Source organism: Ceratotherium simum, chromosome 27 (assembly GCF_057802395.1).
Source record: "Ceratotherium simum simum isolate JZ-2026a chromosome 27, ASM5780239v1, whole genome shotgun sequence".
NCBI classification, from domain to species: domain Eukaryota; kingdom Metazoa; phylum Chordata; class Mammalia; order Perissodactyla; family Rhinocerotidae; genus Ceratotherium; species Ceratotherium simum.
The window spans coordinates 5,888,463-5,907,440 of record NC_141926.1 but is presented as its reverse complement, the minus strand read 5'-3'; the positions used below and the strand labels follow the sequence as shown (position 1 = coordinate 5,907,440).

Below are 18,978 nucleotides of genomic sequence, written 5' to 3'. Positions count from 1 at the left end.
TAAAGACTTTCTCTGGACCTGAATCTGTGGTGAAAATGTAGCCTGTTCAAAATACATTGGGGCATTAATGCTAATTTACAACTGCACTAGGTTTCTCCCCTGCGGGACCCAATCTCACTTGGAATTCATTAATTTTGACAGTTTGCCCATCACACTAGAATGGATTTGCTGAGTCACAGAAACTTCTCTAAAAAGAGAAGGATCACATTCTCCTTGTTATTAAGTATTCATAACAGAATGGAGTGTGAACATTCTCAAGGCAACTAGACACACTATTAATAATCCCAGAACCTACGAAATGTGGCTCGGGCTTCACTAAGCAGAAACCCCACAGCCACTCGAGTTTCTCTCCTAATATACCTAATATATACCAACCAGCTGTGTAATGGGCCCAAGTGCCCCCTAGGGCACAGAAGAAGGTCATAAAATAGAGTGCATTATCCCACATTGGAAATTTGACTTGATTTGGATTTGACACTTCATTGGGAGAAATGTCCTGGAGGCATATCTTTTCTAGAATGTTGGGGTTGGAGTAGGTGGCTGGCTGTTGCCAAATTAAGTCTGCAGAACATTTTTAAACTTAAAGGAGTAAGACTTTTAAAATATTCCCTTCATGATGACTTCTGAAAATCAAATTGAGTTGTAACGTCTGAAAGTTATTACCGGAACATTTTAAATTAAACCAACCTTGTATCACTCATTTCCAAGAGGGAGCATGGAGACAGTGCCAGTCACAGCATTTGCCAGTGTTTGATAAAAATCAAATCATATTTGTAAAGACAAAATAGTTCTAAACTTAAACGGTATTCTAAGGAGGAAATAATACCCACACAGTCTATCAAAGGATGCCCCAGCACCACAAGGCTGGCATGCTCTTGATCTGTTATGACAGTCTCCACATGAGAATAATCTGGTGTGAGATACTGGTAAGGTTCCAAAGCAACATAAAGTGCAGGAGAGGAAGGGATGAGAGGCTAGAACCAGACTCACAATACTCCAGCTCCTAAATCAGTAGTGTCTTCATTTGCATATTTTGGGGTGACCGCAGTATCCTGTTAACTCATGATCTCACTCCATGATCACTGAAGCCTAACATGGATACCATTAGGAAATATTATAAAGCAATTCTATTACTATTAGAAAAAGTTTAGACAATTGAAACTAAACCCATGATCCCAAGTAACCATCACAAGAACTATTTTCATGTTAGCATATTTGGACCACCTTTCGCACTTAAAAACAAATAATTTAAATATTTTGGAGTCATTTCTTTAAAATATAAGAGGCCAGTAAACTAGAAGAATGCCAGAGGTAACAAATCTAAATTTCAATAAGGAATGTATGGACACAATGTTGTGATCCATAGGTGTAAATGTCTGAAGAAGTATTTAGGAATGGATCCAAGTCAACCTTACAGATATTTTGAAGTAACGTGGCATTAGACTGGTCCTTACCTTGTCTTATTTAACATTTTTATTGGTTACTTAAACAAAGATAATATAATAAGAGAAATGATAATGAGAATAATATCAGCAAGAAGTGATATTCATTAAACACTGCGCCACACACTGTTCATTATCTCGTGTAATCCCCCATCAGCCCCATGGGGCAGGGGCTATTGTTATCTTCATCGTGCAGAGAGAAAGTTGAGGCAGGATACTGACAAGTTACAGTTAGCGGGTGGGTGGGAACATGGTGGGGAGTATTAGTCTTCTTGAGCTACAATAATAAAATACAGACTTGGGTGGATTAAACAACAGAAATTTATTTTCTGACAGTTCTGGATGCTGGAAGTCCGAGATCAATGTGTCAACAGCTCTCTTGTTGGCTTGCAGATGGCTGCCTTCTCATTGTATCCTCACGTGGTCTTTCCTCGCTGCACATGCATCCCTGGCGTCTGTGTGTGTGTGTCCACATGTCCTCTTCTAATAAGGACACCAGTCAGATTGGATTAGAACCTCAAACTAACGGCCTCATTTTAACTTAATCACCTCTTTAAAGGCTGTATCTCCAACATAGTCGCATTCTAGAACTAGAGGTTAGGGCTTCAACATATGACTTTTGGGGCAACACAATTCTGCCCATAACAGAGGGAAACAAAGACGGTGGAGACAGGCATGAAAAGAGACAATTTGGGACAATTGTGATAGAATTCTGAAGATTCTGCAATGATGGTTACAGGCAAGAAGATTAAATGTTCTCTATTGCCCCAGGACCCTCTGGAAGGAAGTTAAAGGAAGGCAGATTTTGTCTCCATGTAAGGTAGAATATTCTAACAATTAAAACTGCCCAAGACTGGGGCTAGAGTTGGAATGTTTCAGAGGAGAATGATGAATATTGATGCAGCCAAGGGCCTTGAAGGTTAATTGGACAATGTCTAGGTTCTCACCCCTTCCTATCAAAAAGCATGAAATAACTAAAGGCATGCATATGCCTCCTCCTTGGAATAGATATGTTGATTCTATAACTTGATCTCCTTGGAAGCTCCTTTTCTGAGTGATGTGAACAAGGGTCCTGTAATTAATTATATATTAGCTCTAATTCCTAAAACAGCTTAGACAACTGTTGAGACAATTTCAAGTGAACATGCCTTGTAAAATAAGTTACATTTTGCCCCCAAACTAGTCCTAATTAGCTACCTGTATAATATAACTGGAAAATTATAGCTTGAATCCAAGATAAAAGCATAAGAATGATGAATAAAAAACACTTTTTGAGAGGAATTAAAATGTGCAGAAGGCAATATATGTGACTATTATCGCTATTTAACGACACTTAGTGCTGAGACTGGGCTTGGGGCCAGCACCACGGATATGATGACCACTTGCTATTATTTCCACCATTTTAGGAGTCTGTGCTTTTTGTGGTGGGTAAGATCTATGCATCTGGCAGGTCAGATAAATGCATAAACGATTTGTGGAATTACATTGACAGCCACATATTAATATTGAAAAATGTTCACAAACATTTTTCTTCTAATCTTTGAAAAAAAATTTTTCCAAAGTCAATACCATCATACCCACAAGAGGCCATGCTATGCCAAGTGCTGTGCCAGGCACTGGGAGGGGCACAGAGGTGTAGGTAGGCACTCAGGGACACAAAGCCAGGGAGCTGCTGCCCTCACAATAATCCACATGTGACAGTAATTATAAGAAGGAAAGATGGAGAAAAAGGCAGGAAGGGGCATCCACAGGGAGCTGGGATAGAGCAGAAGAGGGCAGTGGGTCCTGCCTGCTGGGTTTAGGAGGGCAAGCAGGGAGGATGCTGCCTGCAGTTTATATTGAAGTTTCAATTCCCCTTCCCAGGGTCTGTTCTTCCATTTGGACGGTCCTCATATTGGAGAAGTGGTTCTCCACCCGTGGCAATTTTGCCCCCCAGGGAACATTTGGCAATACCTGAGGACCCCATTGATTGTCACAACTGGGGAGTTGGGTGGTGCTATGGGATCTAGTGAGGAGAGGCCAGGGATGCTGCTAAGCATCCTAGAATGCACAGGACAGCCTCCACAATAAAGAATGATCCAACCCCAAGTGTCAGTAGTGCTGAGATTGAGAAACCTGCATTGGAGTACAAAACTCACCGACTTTCCATCCTTCCCTCCCTCCCCTCAGACAAGAGGTGAATTTGGTAAAAAGGTGAATCTTCTTCTCCCCTCCTGTTGGCACCTGTCTGCCCGCAGGGAGCATGTCCTCTGGTCTGCTCTCACCAATGTGGTAAACTGAGCAGGGTCCAGCTCGGCATGGTGCTGGGGTTCACACCGAGATTTTGTCATGAAAAGATGATATTTTGATCTCCATCTGACTCCTATCTGTCTATCTATCTGTCTCGCTCTCTCTCAGTTGGTTCCAGGTGTGGGAAATGAACCAGGATGTCTAACTGGCTTCCTTAAAACCCCAATAACAATTACCTCTCAAATCTAAAATATATGTCAGGCTTTAACTTAATTCTACAAATGGCAGTGCTTAATAAACGATGAAGAGATTAAGCTTGGCATGTATTGAATTAGACGACATTGACTTGGGGTCATCTGGAGATCCACAGCAGATCCATGTCACCCTAAGGAATTCTGGAAATGCCCTGAAGATGAAATCCAAGGAAACTCTAATTAGAGGCTCTCGGCTTTAATAGCTTCTAAAGAGATAGGACTACAGTGTTATTCTAGAAGGGCATTTAAAAATTTTTTTTTTTTAAAAATGTGTAACTCTTTGTGGTGATGGGTGATAACTAGACTTATTGTGGTGATCATTTCACAATATATACATATATTGAATCATTACGTTGAACACCTGAAACTAATATATGTCGCTTATATCTCAATAATAAAAATAAAATGTAAAATAAAAATTATATATTTTTAAATGATCAATAACCACTTTGCAAAAGGCCTCTTTAAGAGAAAACTGGCCAAAGCCTCAAGTCAAGTCATGAGTACAAAAAGCCCCTTCCTTCCTTCCTTCCCCCCTTCCTTCTCCCCTTCCTTCCCCCCTTCCTTCCCTCCTTCCCTCCTTCCCTCCTTCCTTCCTTCCTTCCTTCCTTCCTTCCTTCCTTCCTTCCTTCCTTCCTTCCTTCCTCCCCTGCACTTTCCTTTCCCCTTATTGCAGTGTGAGGCTGATCTGCCTCTTTGAATGTAAATAGAATTGCTTGTGAAGTCTGCAGATAATGTGCCAGCAGCCTTGTCTCTAAAAATTCAATTAAGCCCTCCATCCCACCACTGCAGTTGGACAGCTTCAACACAATTGGTTCACACGATTTTCCAGGACCCTCCCTCTGTTAATATCTTATTTCCTCACTAATGCCATATGAAAATGTAGACTATGAAGGTGGTTTTTCCGCTTACTTAATATATGCAATCTCTACCCTCCCTTTAGCTTTGTCAACTCCTCTTTCTAGGGTTCCAAAGACGGAGGCATTGCCCCACATATTTATGTAGGAGAAAAACGTAATGTGCTTTTGGAAAAGAAGAGAGTAGACAAAGTAAGAGAATCTGGGGTTTGACTCATCATCTTCATTTGCATCTATGACACAAAAGAGAAATGCTCATTGGTTTGGTTTGAAATTCAAGCTGGTCAACTATTCACAAATCAATTTCAAAAATTGCAAAGGCATTCAGAGATAGATTGGCAAAGGAATTAATCACTCTCTCCTCTCTCCTTGACCATGTGCCTGTTATTGTGTGTATATCACTGAATTGTATGGATCTCTGTGCTTGTCTTTCTCCCCCACTAGACTGAAAGTTCCAGAGAGTCAAGGACTGCATCCCATAGATCCCTGCGTTTCTAACACCTAGCCCAGTACGGACGCAGAGATACTCCATAATTGTTTATTGAATTTAATTCACTTCAAAGGATATATAAACAGACAAGTCATAAAAAAGGAAATACAACTACAGCCATGTGTCGCTTAATGACAGGGATATGTTCTGAGAAATGCATCATTAGGCAATTCCGTCGTTGTGCGAACATCATAGAGTGTACTTAAACAAACCTAGATGGTATAGCCCACTACAGACCTAGGTTATGTGGTACTAATATTATGGGACCACTGACGTATAAGCGTCCCGTCATTGACCTAAACTTCGTTATGCGGCACATGACTGTAGTTAAGAAACATGTAGAATTTATTGCAGTTAAAGAAATGCCACAAATAGCCATAGTGTTTAAAATGCACTTGTATTCATTTGAAATGAAAGTGTATGCATATTTTAGAAAGCAACTTGGTCATAGGTATCAAGATCCTGAAAAATGTCATAATCTTTCACCCATTTCCTCTTTGAGGAACCTATTTTACAATATAAATATTTACCATAGGTGAAGTATCTAGCTACAATTGCGCTAAGAAACTTTAAATGTCATTGTATCCTTTAAGAATTGTAATCGTATCCTTTAAAGACAACCACAACCACGACAACCTTATGGGGTAGGCAGCTGTTCCATTTTAAGACGGAGAAACAGAGGCTCCTGGATGTTAGCTAAAGTATGGAAGGCTACAAAGGCCATGTGGCTGGAGAGTGGCAGAGCCACGATTCAAACCAGATCTATAGAATTCCCAAGCCCAGGTTTTTTGTTCTATGATGCATTCTGTGGTTACAATCTTAAATATTCCTGCGCCACGTTATTCTTTCCAATCTTATTTAAAATCCTACAAAGTTGAAAATTATCTAAATAAGCCATGAGAAGAAAATAATTAACTGTGGAGCATTGGTAGAGTGGAATATTATAGATCAAAAACTATATTTAGTGAACACGATGCAGTCTCTACAGAAGTCAAAATAATAATGACATACTCCTGAAATTTATATAATGCGATAATGTGACCTCAATAAAAATGTTTTTAAAATTATATTTAAAAAGATTATGAAATATTATAGAAAATATTTAAGATATAATGTTAAGCAGAAAGCAAAATTGTGATTGCACTGTGATTTCAATTAGAAAAACAAGTCTATAGGTAGAAAAAAGACTATAAGGAATATTCCAGCATTATGGGAGTTAGGACTATAAAAGATATTTTCCTTTATTCTAATTTCTTATCTTTACAAATGGATGAATTTGCTAATGGATTTCTTGAATTCTGAGTGTTAGTTATAAAGTCAGGTTTTGATTTCATCCTAAGAAGAAACATTAGAGGATCTGGTGCTTGTTAAAAAAAAGAGACAGCTTTATAAGGAAAGAAATCAACACTTTATCCAGCTATTGGAGAAGTTTGCATTTAAGAGCTGAGCAACCTCTCTGAGTAGTGATTCATGTGTCATAGATCAACAACTAATTATAGGGCTGATGGCACTAAGCCACGAGGGAAGCAGTGCAGTCCTGGGTCAGCATTGCCTTGGTAGCCTTTTCTGATGAACCTAAGAGCAGAGACTTTCCAGGAGAGAGCCTGGGGCAGCTTTTTCCTAACTGTGTGTTTGCTTTATCTAACATCTATGCTACTGACCAACTTCCTGCTGAAGTTTTCTTGGACCATTCTATTTGCTGGGCTGCTGTTTGATCTCTGTTTAGCTTATCAGCAGAGGGACTTAGGGCAAATTAATTTGTCCAAGCCTCAATTTATTTATCACTAAAATGGGATTAATAGTAACCAACATATTTATGTAAAGCACTTAGTGTTGCTTCTGACGCATAAACGTTCAGTGAAGGGTAGTTACTATTATTAGCATTAAAATAATAGCAACAACAAAAAAACAATGCTGATAACAATATAGCCACCTGATTAGAAATTAGTACGTTTCAATGGGCCCAATGCTATTGAGGGATATTGTTTACCAGCAGGAGCCCTCCCTCGCCTCCTCCCTCCTTTTGAAGAGTAGGGAATCTTTCTACCCATCTGCTCATATCTTTGCCACCCAAATACACGCCCTGATCCCTCCTACAAGACCTCAGACAGTGGTGGTTAAGAACACTCCGGAACTAGACTACCCACATTGCATCTTGTCTTTACCACATTCCAACCACTTAACTATGTGCAAGTTAATGACCTTCTGGGTGCCTCTCTTTCTGCATCTTTAAGATTGAAATAATAATAGAATTGACTTCACAGAGTTATCGTGATCATTAAGTGATCTAGTATGGGGGAAGCATTCATAAAGGTGTGGGCATATAGCATGTGGTCAGTTAACTCTGTCCTTTATCTTCGTCAAGATGCTGAATGTTATAACAGGAAAACAGGCTATAGCTATTAAAAAGGTTTCTCTTAATCCTTTTGACAACAAAAGGGGACAAAAAATAAAAAGAACACAAGAATCCTTTGATGGTTATATGTCAACTTGGCTGGGCCACAGTACATAGATATTTGGTTAAACATTATTCTGGATGTTTCTGCTAAGGTGTTTTTTGGATGAGGTTAACATTTAAATCAGTAGACTTTGAGTTAGGCAGATTGCCCTCCCTAACATGGGTGGGCCTCATCCAATCAGTTGAAATACTTAATAGATGAAAAGGGCTGACCCCGGCAAGAAGAAATTCTACCAGCAGATAGCCTCTGGACTCGAACTGCAACTCTTCCCTGGGTCTACAGCCTGCCAGCCTCCCCCATACATGTTGGACTTACCAAGCTTCCATAGCCACATGAACCAATTCCTTAAATTAAATCTCTATCTGTCTATCTATCTATCTATCTATCCACACACACACACACTGTGGTTCTGTTTCTGGATAACCCTGACTCATACAAAGCCCAAGACCAGCTTTGCTTACAAAGGACAGATGGGTTCTTGTCTGATCCTGACAGGATTACTCCTGGCCAGCAGGCTTGCCCTTCCACACCCCGCCCCACGATAACATGTCCCTCAAGGATTAGAACCTCGAAGGCAGCAACAGTGTCTCTTTCTCTGCTGGATCCCCAGAGCCCAGCCTGCTGCCAGCACCTGACCAGCCTTAGAAAGGAGTTCTTTTTGAGTCAGTGGGTTCTGGACTCCCTATCTTCTGGCCCACTTCAGAGGGAGAGACCATCTTACGACTTATCATGCAGGAACCACCTTCCACCAAGGAAAAGTGCATAGATCCTCCCCCCTCAAGTCTCCCCTCTCATTCCATTTTAGTCTGAGAGGTTAACTTTCATTCCTGGGAGAGTGATAGCCTTCAGGGGATGGCCTGTCTCCCACCGATAGGGGGCGTATCTTTCATTCATATCACATGCATTACACCATAGAATAACAGCACAGAGAAGGATAGTCCCTGACATATACCCCTTCCCCTTTATCCTCCCTGTAATAGCAATGATTGATTATACTCCTTCAGTTGATAGTTTTACGATAAAAGAATGGTTAGTTTCATACTTTCAAGAAATTTCTGAATAAAGTTTAAAAAAATTTACCAAGCAATTAAATCTAATCAAACTGCGCAACGGGTTGCCGGTAAACCAAGCAAACACACCTAGGTCTGACTCTTGTTGCCTCCTCCTAAAGCAGAAGGCTGCAAAGAGCTGCATTAGAGCCCTGGGGATGTTCTGCACCCTCCTCATTTTAATATTATCTTCTGTGTAGCAGGAGGGCTTAGCCACTTTCTCTGCATTTCACTTAGGGTTTCATTTAGCATTCTAACTGTTGTAATAAATAAACCCCCAAATTTCAGTGGGTTAAGCTAACAGAAGTTGATTTCTTGCCGTTTAAGAGTCAAATGAAGGGCATCATGGAGGTGTTCTTGGTTAGTGGATGCCCTTCTTCTACAGAGGGATTCAGAAACCTTGGCTCTGCCTTCTTGTGGTCCCTCATTTCCTAGTCCCGTGGTTCTCAAAATAGAGGATGACTAGAATCACCTGGAGGGCTTGGTAAAAGACTGAGCTGAGCCCCACCCCAGAGTGTCCAATTCAGTAGGTCAGGAGTGGGCACTGAGCCCCTAAATGATGCTGATGCTGCTGTTTGGGGGAACCACACTTTGAGAACAAGTGCCCTACACCCAGCCAGTGGAGAAGTAAGAGAGTGTGGAGAAACACACCTCCTTCTTAACTCTCAAGGCCCAGAAGTGACACTCCCCAGCAGCAGGGGCTACTCACACAGACTCCTCCTCCCAGAGGTGAGCAGATGGGAAACGTGGTCTATGGCTGGGCAGTTGCTTCCCAGCACCAACTCTGTGGGATGGTAGGAGTGGTCCTGGAGTGGAGCGAAACATCTCTGCTAGCATCCAGTTATTTACAGAACCAGCTGTCCTTGTTATGAATCCTCCAGGAAGGTCACGTTCCCTTTCTCCAGATCTTATGTAAATTGTGTTTGCTTTGCACACATATGCTGTAGAGAGGATCATATTCCCTCCTCGCCTCACCTGTCTCTATCTTAGCTACAGACAAAGGTGAAGGAACATATGCAACCTAATCTAGACAAGTGACAATAGAACAAAGGGAGGAGCATGGTCTGCAGCACCACTGGGAAGGGAGGGTGGGGATCCTGCTGCTGAGACCCTAACAGAGAAACTCCACCTACCTGGGGGCAGGGCAGGGACTGAGGGAAGCTTGTATAGGAATAAGGTGTGTTCAATAACAACTTCTCCCTTTCTTATTATTAATTTAACCTGAGTGTATTGGTGGGCTCTGGCTGTCATAACAAATCCCACAGACTGGGTGGTTTAAACAACGAAAGTTTATTTTCTCGCAATTCTGGAGGCTAAAAGTCTGAAATGAGTGGGTTGGTAGGGCTGGTTTCTCCTGAGGCCTCTCTCCTTGGCTTGTAGATGGTGTCTTCTCCCCGTGTCCTCACATAGTCTTCCCTCTGTGCGTGTCTGTGTCCTGATCTCCTTGTCTTATAAGGACACTAATCAGATTGGATTAGGGCTGAGTCTAATGACTTCATTTTAATTTAATTACTTCTCTAAAGACCCTATCTCCAAATCCAGTCACATTCTGAGGTACTGGGTTAATACAATAAAAGAATTTGAGGGCGGGGGACACAATTCAGCCCATAACATTGAGGATAAAATGTAGCTTTTATTTCTCACAGTCACTATGTCACTTAAGACACAGATTACAGTTTCTCCAGCAAAGAAAATCTCCTAAATGTGGCAGGCAGTTTTATCTCAGTTGCTTACTTCACTGTAGTCTATAGTTTTCAGACATGAATTTCAATAGCCAGCCCGTTGTCATAAGTGGATATGTTCATCAGGAAAGACCATCTCTGGGAGATGCGAGTGAGACTTCTCTTGCCAACATTTAAACCAAGAGCCACAGCAAACCTTAACCAGTCTCTAACTTGAGAACACATGGCAACACTTGTATGTGGGCAGAGGAAACCTCTGTAGCTGACAATGCTTTAAAGTGATTGCCTAAAACCACCTGAAATAGTGCTCTTAAATTTTGATATAAATGAAACTTAAAGCTCTTGTGAGGAGGAAAAAACTAATACAGAAAGCCTTCTTCCAGATCTGAGATGTGAGGTTTCAAATATACAGTTAGCTTTGAGCCACACCAGCCCAGTTACAACATGCTTGACTGCAGCCTCCTTGCAAAGTTAAAGGGAGCAGGGGGATTGGGTGGTTTGGCCAGAAACCTAAAGCCACGTGTTTACTCCCCAACAGACAAACTAAGGCAGCCCAGGTAAGGAGGTCGGGAAATTGTCCACAGCATTTGCTGTCCATTGGTGTCCCTTCATCCCATGTATTCCTATACATGAGCGTCATTACAAGCTCCTCTTAAAATTCAAGACTTCCATGGAGCATCAAGCCTCAATTATATCTGAGTGCCAACTACTTTAATCATAGAATCTTCTGCATTAGTTGAGTGTTGCTGTGTGTTTCAAGAATGGACAATTTCAGTTTGGATAAAGTGGATGGAAGGGAAGTTTTGGGTCCATCTGGATGGAGTTAATGTCTTTGACCCAAGCAAGGAAGGCTGGGGACCATAGACTTCAGGGTGGTAGGGACACTGGAGGTGACAGGAGGACTCAGAAAGACAGGGAGGACAGCCAACAAGAGGGGGCTCCTTTGAAATCTTGCCTGAAGGTTTTGAGATAAGTGGTATGGCCCTAAAATGTCTCCTGTAATTTATAAGGGCCTGGTCAAAATATCCGAAGTTGAGAATGACGCTTAGCTCAGCAAATCTCAAATTGGTGTCATTATCCAAGTCTAGGTTAGTCAGCGTGCAGTCTCTCTAATCAAGCTGATTCAAGGTCTCTCAGCTAAGTAGCTACTGTGTGCCATCCAGCGAGGATAAAGTCTGCTCCTCTTACCCAGAATTTAGTGGGGGAAATAGGATTACTTCCACTGACCCTCTCACAGCAGAGTCACCTCAGGTCACAGCAGGGACAGTGATCAGAAATGGAGAAAGATGAACTCAAAATAGTGGAAATGGTCTCTAGTATCCTAGAGGGGTGACTTGTGACATACTGAAAAGATCAAGCATGGCTTTAGCAAAATTATTCACCTCTCTGGTTTTCTAGTTTGTCAGCTAAAAAACTGAAGATTGAAAATGCCTACCTGGAAAGGCTGTTGGACAGAAGGAATGAAATTACATATATAAAATGCAGAGTGGGTGCTTAATATCTTTTATATCTGCATAAACATGCACACACACAAGCTCTTCCAGAATGATGCCAACTATTTGTCCCTGTGCATAGCGAAGGGACTTATCTACTACCTTCCAGAGCAGTGGTTCTCAAAGTGTGGTTCCCCACACCAATAGCATCAGCCTTAACTAGGAGCTTGTTAGAAGTGCATATCTCAGCCCCCAATCCCAAAGCTATGGAATCAGAAAATCAGCGTTTTAATCAGCCCTCAAGGTGATTATAACGCACACCAAAGTTTGAGAACCACTATTCTAGACCAATGGTTAGCTATCTAGCTCCACAGTAGATTTACCTGGGCTATTTTGAAAAAGAGCAGTAATACCATAGCCCCACTCAGACCAAATAAATCAGAATCTCTGTGAACAGGGTCCAGACCCAGAACTTTCTTTTTTAAGATCTCTCCCAGGTGATTCTAATGTGTAGCCAATGCTGAGAAACCATTGTTCTGGGTACCACCAGGTGAGGAGTCACTTGGTGGTTCTTGTACTAAATAGCCATCTATTCATTCCTTTGCTTCCCTAAATACAAATGGCTACTCTATGCCAAGCACTGCAGTAGGTAATGAGGATTTAAGATAGATGTGGACCATACATTTCTGGAGTTTATAGTCTGGTGGGAATCACAAAAAGCCCGCCATGTACAGCCACACAAGTCTTTCACTGTACAACTCCAGTGAGTGCCCTTCACATCTTTGTATACGACCTGCAAAGCCACACACATCTGAGGTTGAAGTTCAAAGTAATCTTGGCACCGAAAGATGTAGACTATATAACTTCCAAGCAGCTTTAGCCTCTGCTGTTGGCACTGCCAAAGGATTCGGAGGAAGTCCCAGCAGGACCGAGGCCAGCGAATTGATTTCTTATCACTATGTTGTGTATAATCACTACATTTATTAATTAATGAGGGACATTATGCAGAATATGACTTTGCTGAGCATGGTGGTTTTATTTTGTAGTGAACTGGTGCCAATAAAAAGTGTCTACATTTTGAAGTTACTTTATTCTTATTGTGGTAGACTAAACATGGCCCCCAAAGATATCTAGGCCTTAATACCTAGAATCAGTGACTGTTTCCTTATATGGCAATAAGGACTTTGCAGATGTGATTAAATTAAAGATCTTGAGATGGGGAGATTATCTTGGATTATCTGGGTAGGCCATGAATGCCATCACAAGTTCTTTATAAGAGAGGCAGACGGACATTTGATGCAGAAGAAGAAAACAATGTGACCACTGTAACAAGATGGTACATTCCTGGCTTTAAAGATGGAAGAAGGGGCTAGGATCCAAGGAATGCAGTACTAGAGCCGGTAAAGACAAGGGAATGGATTCTCGCCTATTCCATCTGGAGGGAGCATGGTCCTCTTGATACACTGCTTTTGGCCTGGTCAAACTGATTTTGGAACTCTGACCTCAAGAACTGTAAGAGAATAAATGTGTGTTGTTTTAAGCCACCAAGTTTATGATTATTTGCTACAGCAGCAATATAAAACTGATACACTTATGTATACCCAAATAATGAAAATCCAGAATAGAGTGGAAGTTTAGGGGAGAAGTTAAGGGCAGCTGAAATTTAATGAACTGCTGTTAGTGGGCCAGGCTCTGTGCTGGTTACTTTACATGGATTAGGTTTCAACCTCACCACAGTCATGTGAGAAAGGTGATATTATCATCACCATCACCATCATCATCATCATCATCACTACCTTCATTATCATCATCACCATCATCATCACTACCACCACTACCTTCTTCATCACCATTATCATCATCATCATCATCACCATCATCGTCACTGCCATCATCATCACCATTTCAGTTTTAAAAATCAGGAAACTAAATTACAAAAAAGGTTAAGTAATGTCCCCCAAATCACCCACCTGGTAAATAGTAGTAAGAATTTGGACCCATGTCTGCTTGACTCAAAAGTACACATTCCAAAAGGCACTTTTCACTAAACAAATTAACAACATCACTGATGAGGGCTTTTGCATAGAGTTCTAAAATTCTACTCTAATTGGAACATAGCAGGTCACCAATTAATGATCTTTATGGACTGAAAGCAGAGTGGCTGAAGCAACGACATTTGAAGAGCTACGGAGCAGATTTTATTGATAGCAACCCACAAATGAATGTGGTGGGTTGGCCCACAGACAAGTCCATACAGAAATTAACATGATAAAATGCCATTAATAACTCCCTATTCAACACCATCTTGTCCCAAAGAAATTATTTCTGCATCATCAACTCCTGGCAGCAACGCTGCTATATCTGAGCTGTCATTTCTGTCCTTGTTCTCCACTCTGACGTAATACCAGAGGTCAACCTACTAGAGAGGTTGAATTTCACAACCCAAAAAACTTCAATTAAGATTTGCTCATATTAGAAGAGAAAAATATATAAAGCAGTAAAATAGAATAGAAAAATATACAAAAAAGTAAAATCTGAGATGAAGAAAAATTATTTTTAAAGATAAATTAATTAATCTTATTTATAAATAAAGTTGTATAAATTTTATTTTATAATTTATAATTTTGTAAATAAAATTTCTTCATGACACAGAGTTACTCAGATACAATGGTTCTATCTGGTCAAAAGGTCTCAGTATTTCTCAAAAGTCCTTGATTTGAGGAACTATCCCTATCATCCCTCAAAATTTATGTTTGCCCTGTGGTATAAAGGAGCCAAAATTCCCTAAATTGAGCCAACCATTAAAAGTAAAGTCCATCAAAAAATAACAATAACCATGACACCTTACACTTACATAGTGATTCCCATATACCAGCACATGTTCAAGGTCTTCACAGTTGGTAACTCTTACTCGTCCCAGTATGAGGAAACACTTCTGCCATCCCTGTTTTGCAGATGAGGAGACTGAGGCACAAAGCTAGGAAGAGCTGGAGCCAGAAATCTATGCTTAGCATATTGGCTCTAGAGTCTGTCTTCTGAAGCACAATGTTTTAAGATCTCATCAAAATTCTAAAAGGACTTGCAGAGGAGCTTACATACCTTATTTCAAAATTTACACAAAATCTAAAGAGCCAAGAAGAGCAAGGCCTTGCCCTACCAGAAAACGCTAGTTATAAAACCATGGTCATGGAGCCAGTGTGGCGTTGGAGCAGGGATAGATCAGTGGACGTGTGGAACAAACCAGAGAGGCTGGAAGAGGCCTGCAGATATGTGGAAATCCAACATGCATGAGAGAGAGGCGTGATGGAAAGGAACAGGAAATGCTCAATCAACGATTCGGGGACTATTTGTTATCCATAGGGAGGCAAATGAAAGTTAATCGCTATCTCTCACCATACAAAAATCAATTCCAGATGAATTAAGGACTTAATGAAATGAAAGGCAATACAAAATATTGTAGGAAAAAACAGAAAAATATTCAAATCTTGTAGTAGGAAAGCATTTTTTAAGATACAAAACAAATCAAAAATTGTAAAAATTAATCTAAGATCACCTATTCATCAAGAAAAACAACAAAAAGGCAAAATGTAAGCCACAAACTGAAATATATTTACAGTACTTATAACCATATAACTGAATATATATAAAGAATATATAATGAATTCTAAAAAAGAGAGGGGGGGGAGAAGATAACTCAATAACAATAACAAATGGGCTAAAGGCATTAGTAGGCATTTCGCAGAATTGGAAACATGAATGGTCCACACACATGTGAAAAGATGCTCAACCTCCTTAGTCAAAAAGGAAATGTAGATTAAAATGAAAAAAGATGGAAATCTCACACATGAAATTGATAAAAATTAGGAAGTCTGACAATACCACGTGCTAGCAAGGACTTGGAGTAATGGAAATGGAAATATGCTTCTGTTGCTAGTATATATTTGTACAAAAAAACAAACAAAAACCTGTTAAACTACACAAAAGCCTATCAACAATGGAATACATTCTTTACTAATTATCTATTCTTATCTATCTGTCTATCATCTTTCTGTCTATTTCTTATCATCTATCCACCCATCCATCCATCCATGCATCTATCCACCCATCTATCTACCTATCTATCTGTCTGTCTGTCTGTCTGTCTGTCTAACCAGGGATATGGTACAGCAATTGTTTCTTTTCTCTTTTAAGTCATCAAATGTCCCTTCTCTACTAGATCATTCCTAATAGTGTATAAACACCTGAAATGTTGTTATTTCTCTCTGTCTCACCCTCTCCTCTCAAATCCTTCCTTGGCTCCACTTTCTCCTTCAGCCTCCTATTCTCACATTCTAAGCAGGTTTTTGTCCCCATCATTCCCCAAAACTGCTCTCATAGAAGTCACCGGTTACACACATGTCACCCTAGCAGGGATATTTGACACTGTTGATCATACCTGGTTTCTCTCCGAAAGGAAGACTCTTGCTGCTCCTTCCCAGCCTCCTTTGCTGGTTCCCTCTCATTTCCCAGTTTCCGAATGTTGAAGTGTCCTAGCACTCAGTCCTTGGACCTTTTCTCTCCCTTTTTACAGGCACTCCCTCAATGATCACACCCATTACGAAGGGTTTAGGAGTATCGCTATTTCCAGCCCAGGACTCTTATCTAAACTCGAAACTTCTACACCCGGCTGCCTCCTCCCATTTCCACCAGGAGGTCAAATTTGCATCACAAACTGAACACAGTCCTAACTGAGCCCCTAGTCTTTCCCGCCGTGCCACCCAACCTCTCCTTTCTTCATTTTCTCCATCTCCATAAGCAGCACCTCTGCCATCCCAATGGCTCAGCCTACAGCAATTAGCAATTAGAATTAGAAAGTAATTGTCACTTTCTCTGCCACCCCAAACCCAACCCATCAAAAAATCCTAACACTCAACCTTTATATTTACCTGAAACGTGACCACCTTCCACTGCATCGGTATGATCTCTCATTAGCACTGCAAAGACTCCCACCTGGTCTGCTGGATTCTTGCTCCTTCCCCCTTTAGGTCTCTTCTCAAGAGAAGACAAATATTTTTTTTTTAGATACTTTATTGAGGTCACATTGGTTTATAACATTGTGTAAATTTCAGGTGTACATCATTATATGTCGGCTTCTGTATAGACTGCATCATATTCACCACCAAAAGTCTAGCTTCCATCAATTGCCATACACACGTGCTCCTTTACCCCTTTCTCCCTCCCCCCATCCCCTTCCCCATGTTAAAACACGTCATATAATGTCACCTGCTCAAACACCTCCAGTGGCTTCCGTCTCCCATGTCCTCCCTGTTCTCATCTCCTCCTACTGCACTCCTCTTGTTTGCCCTGCTCTCTCACACCTACAACCTTACAGTACTTGAAACATGCCAAACACGATGCTGCTGCAGGGCTCCAGCACTTACTATTTGCTCTGTCTGGAGAGCTCTTGCCCTGACATCTCCATGACTCTCTTCCCTCATCTCCTCCAGGTTTTCACTCAAATGTCCCCTTCTTAGCCTCACTATCTAAAACTCCATATCTCCCCGAAAATCACTCTTCTTTGTTGCTTCAGTTTTCTCCATACACCAGTTACGATCTAATGAGCTACATATTATATTTATCTTGTTTATCACCCTCCCTTCACCCACTAGAACTCAGCCACCTTAGGACATCGGGTTTGTCTGTTTTGTTCACTTTATACCCCATCACCTAGAATCAATGTGTGGCACATGGTAATTTTCTAAAAAAAGCTATTTTTTGAATGGATGAACAAACTACACACACCATCACAGATAAATCTCAAAGCAATAATGTTGAGAACAAAGCCAGTCCCAGAAGAACACCTCCTCTGTGATTCTAATTACATAAAGTTCAAGAGCATGCACATCTTCACAAGATATTACTTAGGGCTACAAACATACGTGGCACAACTACAAAGAAAAGCAAGGATCAACTAACATGGAATTCAGCAGCGGGGAACAGTCATTGGGAGGGGATGTGATTGGAGAGGAACACACAGGGGACTTTTCAAGGACATTGTCCTGTTTCTTAACTTAGGTGGGGTTCTATGCATGATTATATTTTGTTAGTGTAACAAATTTTTAAGTTGCTTTTGAAAAAGACAAGAAAAATCATTTAGAGCGTGTCAGAACATATCACCTCTTTGGAATCTGATATTCATAATATAAATGGCCCACCACTGATCTGATGCTTTGTTCTGTTTACCTGGCTGTATTACAATCTCACTGTGCGGCAAAACCAGGCTACTTGTTCTGAGCTCCAGAGCCCAACTGGATGGCAAAATTCACCCCAAGAGACTGACCTCCAAGAACACTCACGGCAAGATGAAGGTACAGGTCATCTCTTATTTTGTATCACCTGACAGCAATTTGTACATGGGAATGATGAAAAAAAATCTACTGATTAAGTACACAAACCACAAGGTTTGACTCAGTAGCATGAGGGTTTATACCCTGAAAAGAGAATGAGTTTCCAAAGACTGTCAAGAGTGGATGCTTCCTTTATGCTTCTTCCCTCCTTTTCTCAAAAACCAGCCCAGCTCTTCCTCCTGCCTGAGAACAGCTGGGCCCCCCTGCCTCACATGTGGGTCCTCACCCATGCGTGCAGCTGAAGACTGCATCACAAGGCAGAGAATTCATTAAATGTCTTTCCTTAGGAAAATTACCTGTGGCTCTACTGATATCAGACAATTCGGCATGAAGACCAGGAATATTTGGAGCAATATGTGAGAAAACATGCAGTTATTTTTAAAATATTGTTATAAAACTGGATAAGAACTCAGGTGTTCAAATGAAGCCCTGTAGATAGATAGATAGATAGATAGATAGATAGATAGATAGATAGATAGATAGATAGATGACAGATAGATTAGATAGATGGATAGATAGATAGATTGATTGATATGACAGATGATAGATGATAGATAGAAGATAGAGAGATAGATGATAAATAGGTGATAAATAGGTATATAGATGATAGATAAGTAAATAAATAAATGGAGGAGGAAAGAAGGGAAGGAGGAAAGGAAGAAAGGAAAGAAGGAAAGAGGGAAGGAAGGGAGGAAGG

General features: G+C 40.8%; 1 protein-coding gene across 4 annotated transcripts in view; it reads right to left on the bottom strand.

Annotated features, from left to right (window-relative positions):
• The window catches only part of DSCAM (DS cell adhesion molecule), a 724,602-nt gene that overhangs the window by 603,829 nt on the left and 101,795 nt on the right, over positions 1-18,978 (bottom strand). For 2 of the 4 annotated variants that reach the window (XM_087418065.1, XM_087418067.1), the window contains exon 1: positions 16,331-16,631. The exons of the other annotated variants lie outside the window; for them this stretch is intronic. In XM_087418065.1, coding sequence (XP_087274191.1) covers positions 16,331-16,397 — 67 coding nt within the window. In that variant the 5' untranslated portion in view covers positions 16,398-16,631. Of the gene's footprint in view, positions 1-16,330; positions 16,632-18,978 lie in introns of those variants that run through there. 4 annotated transcript variants of the gene reach the window in all.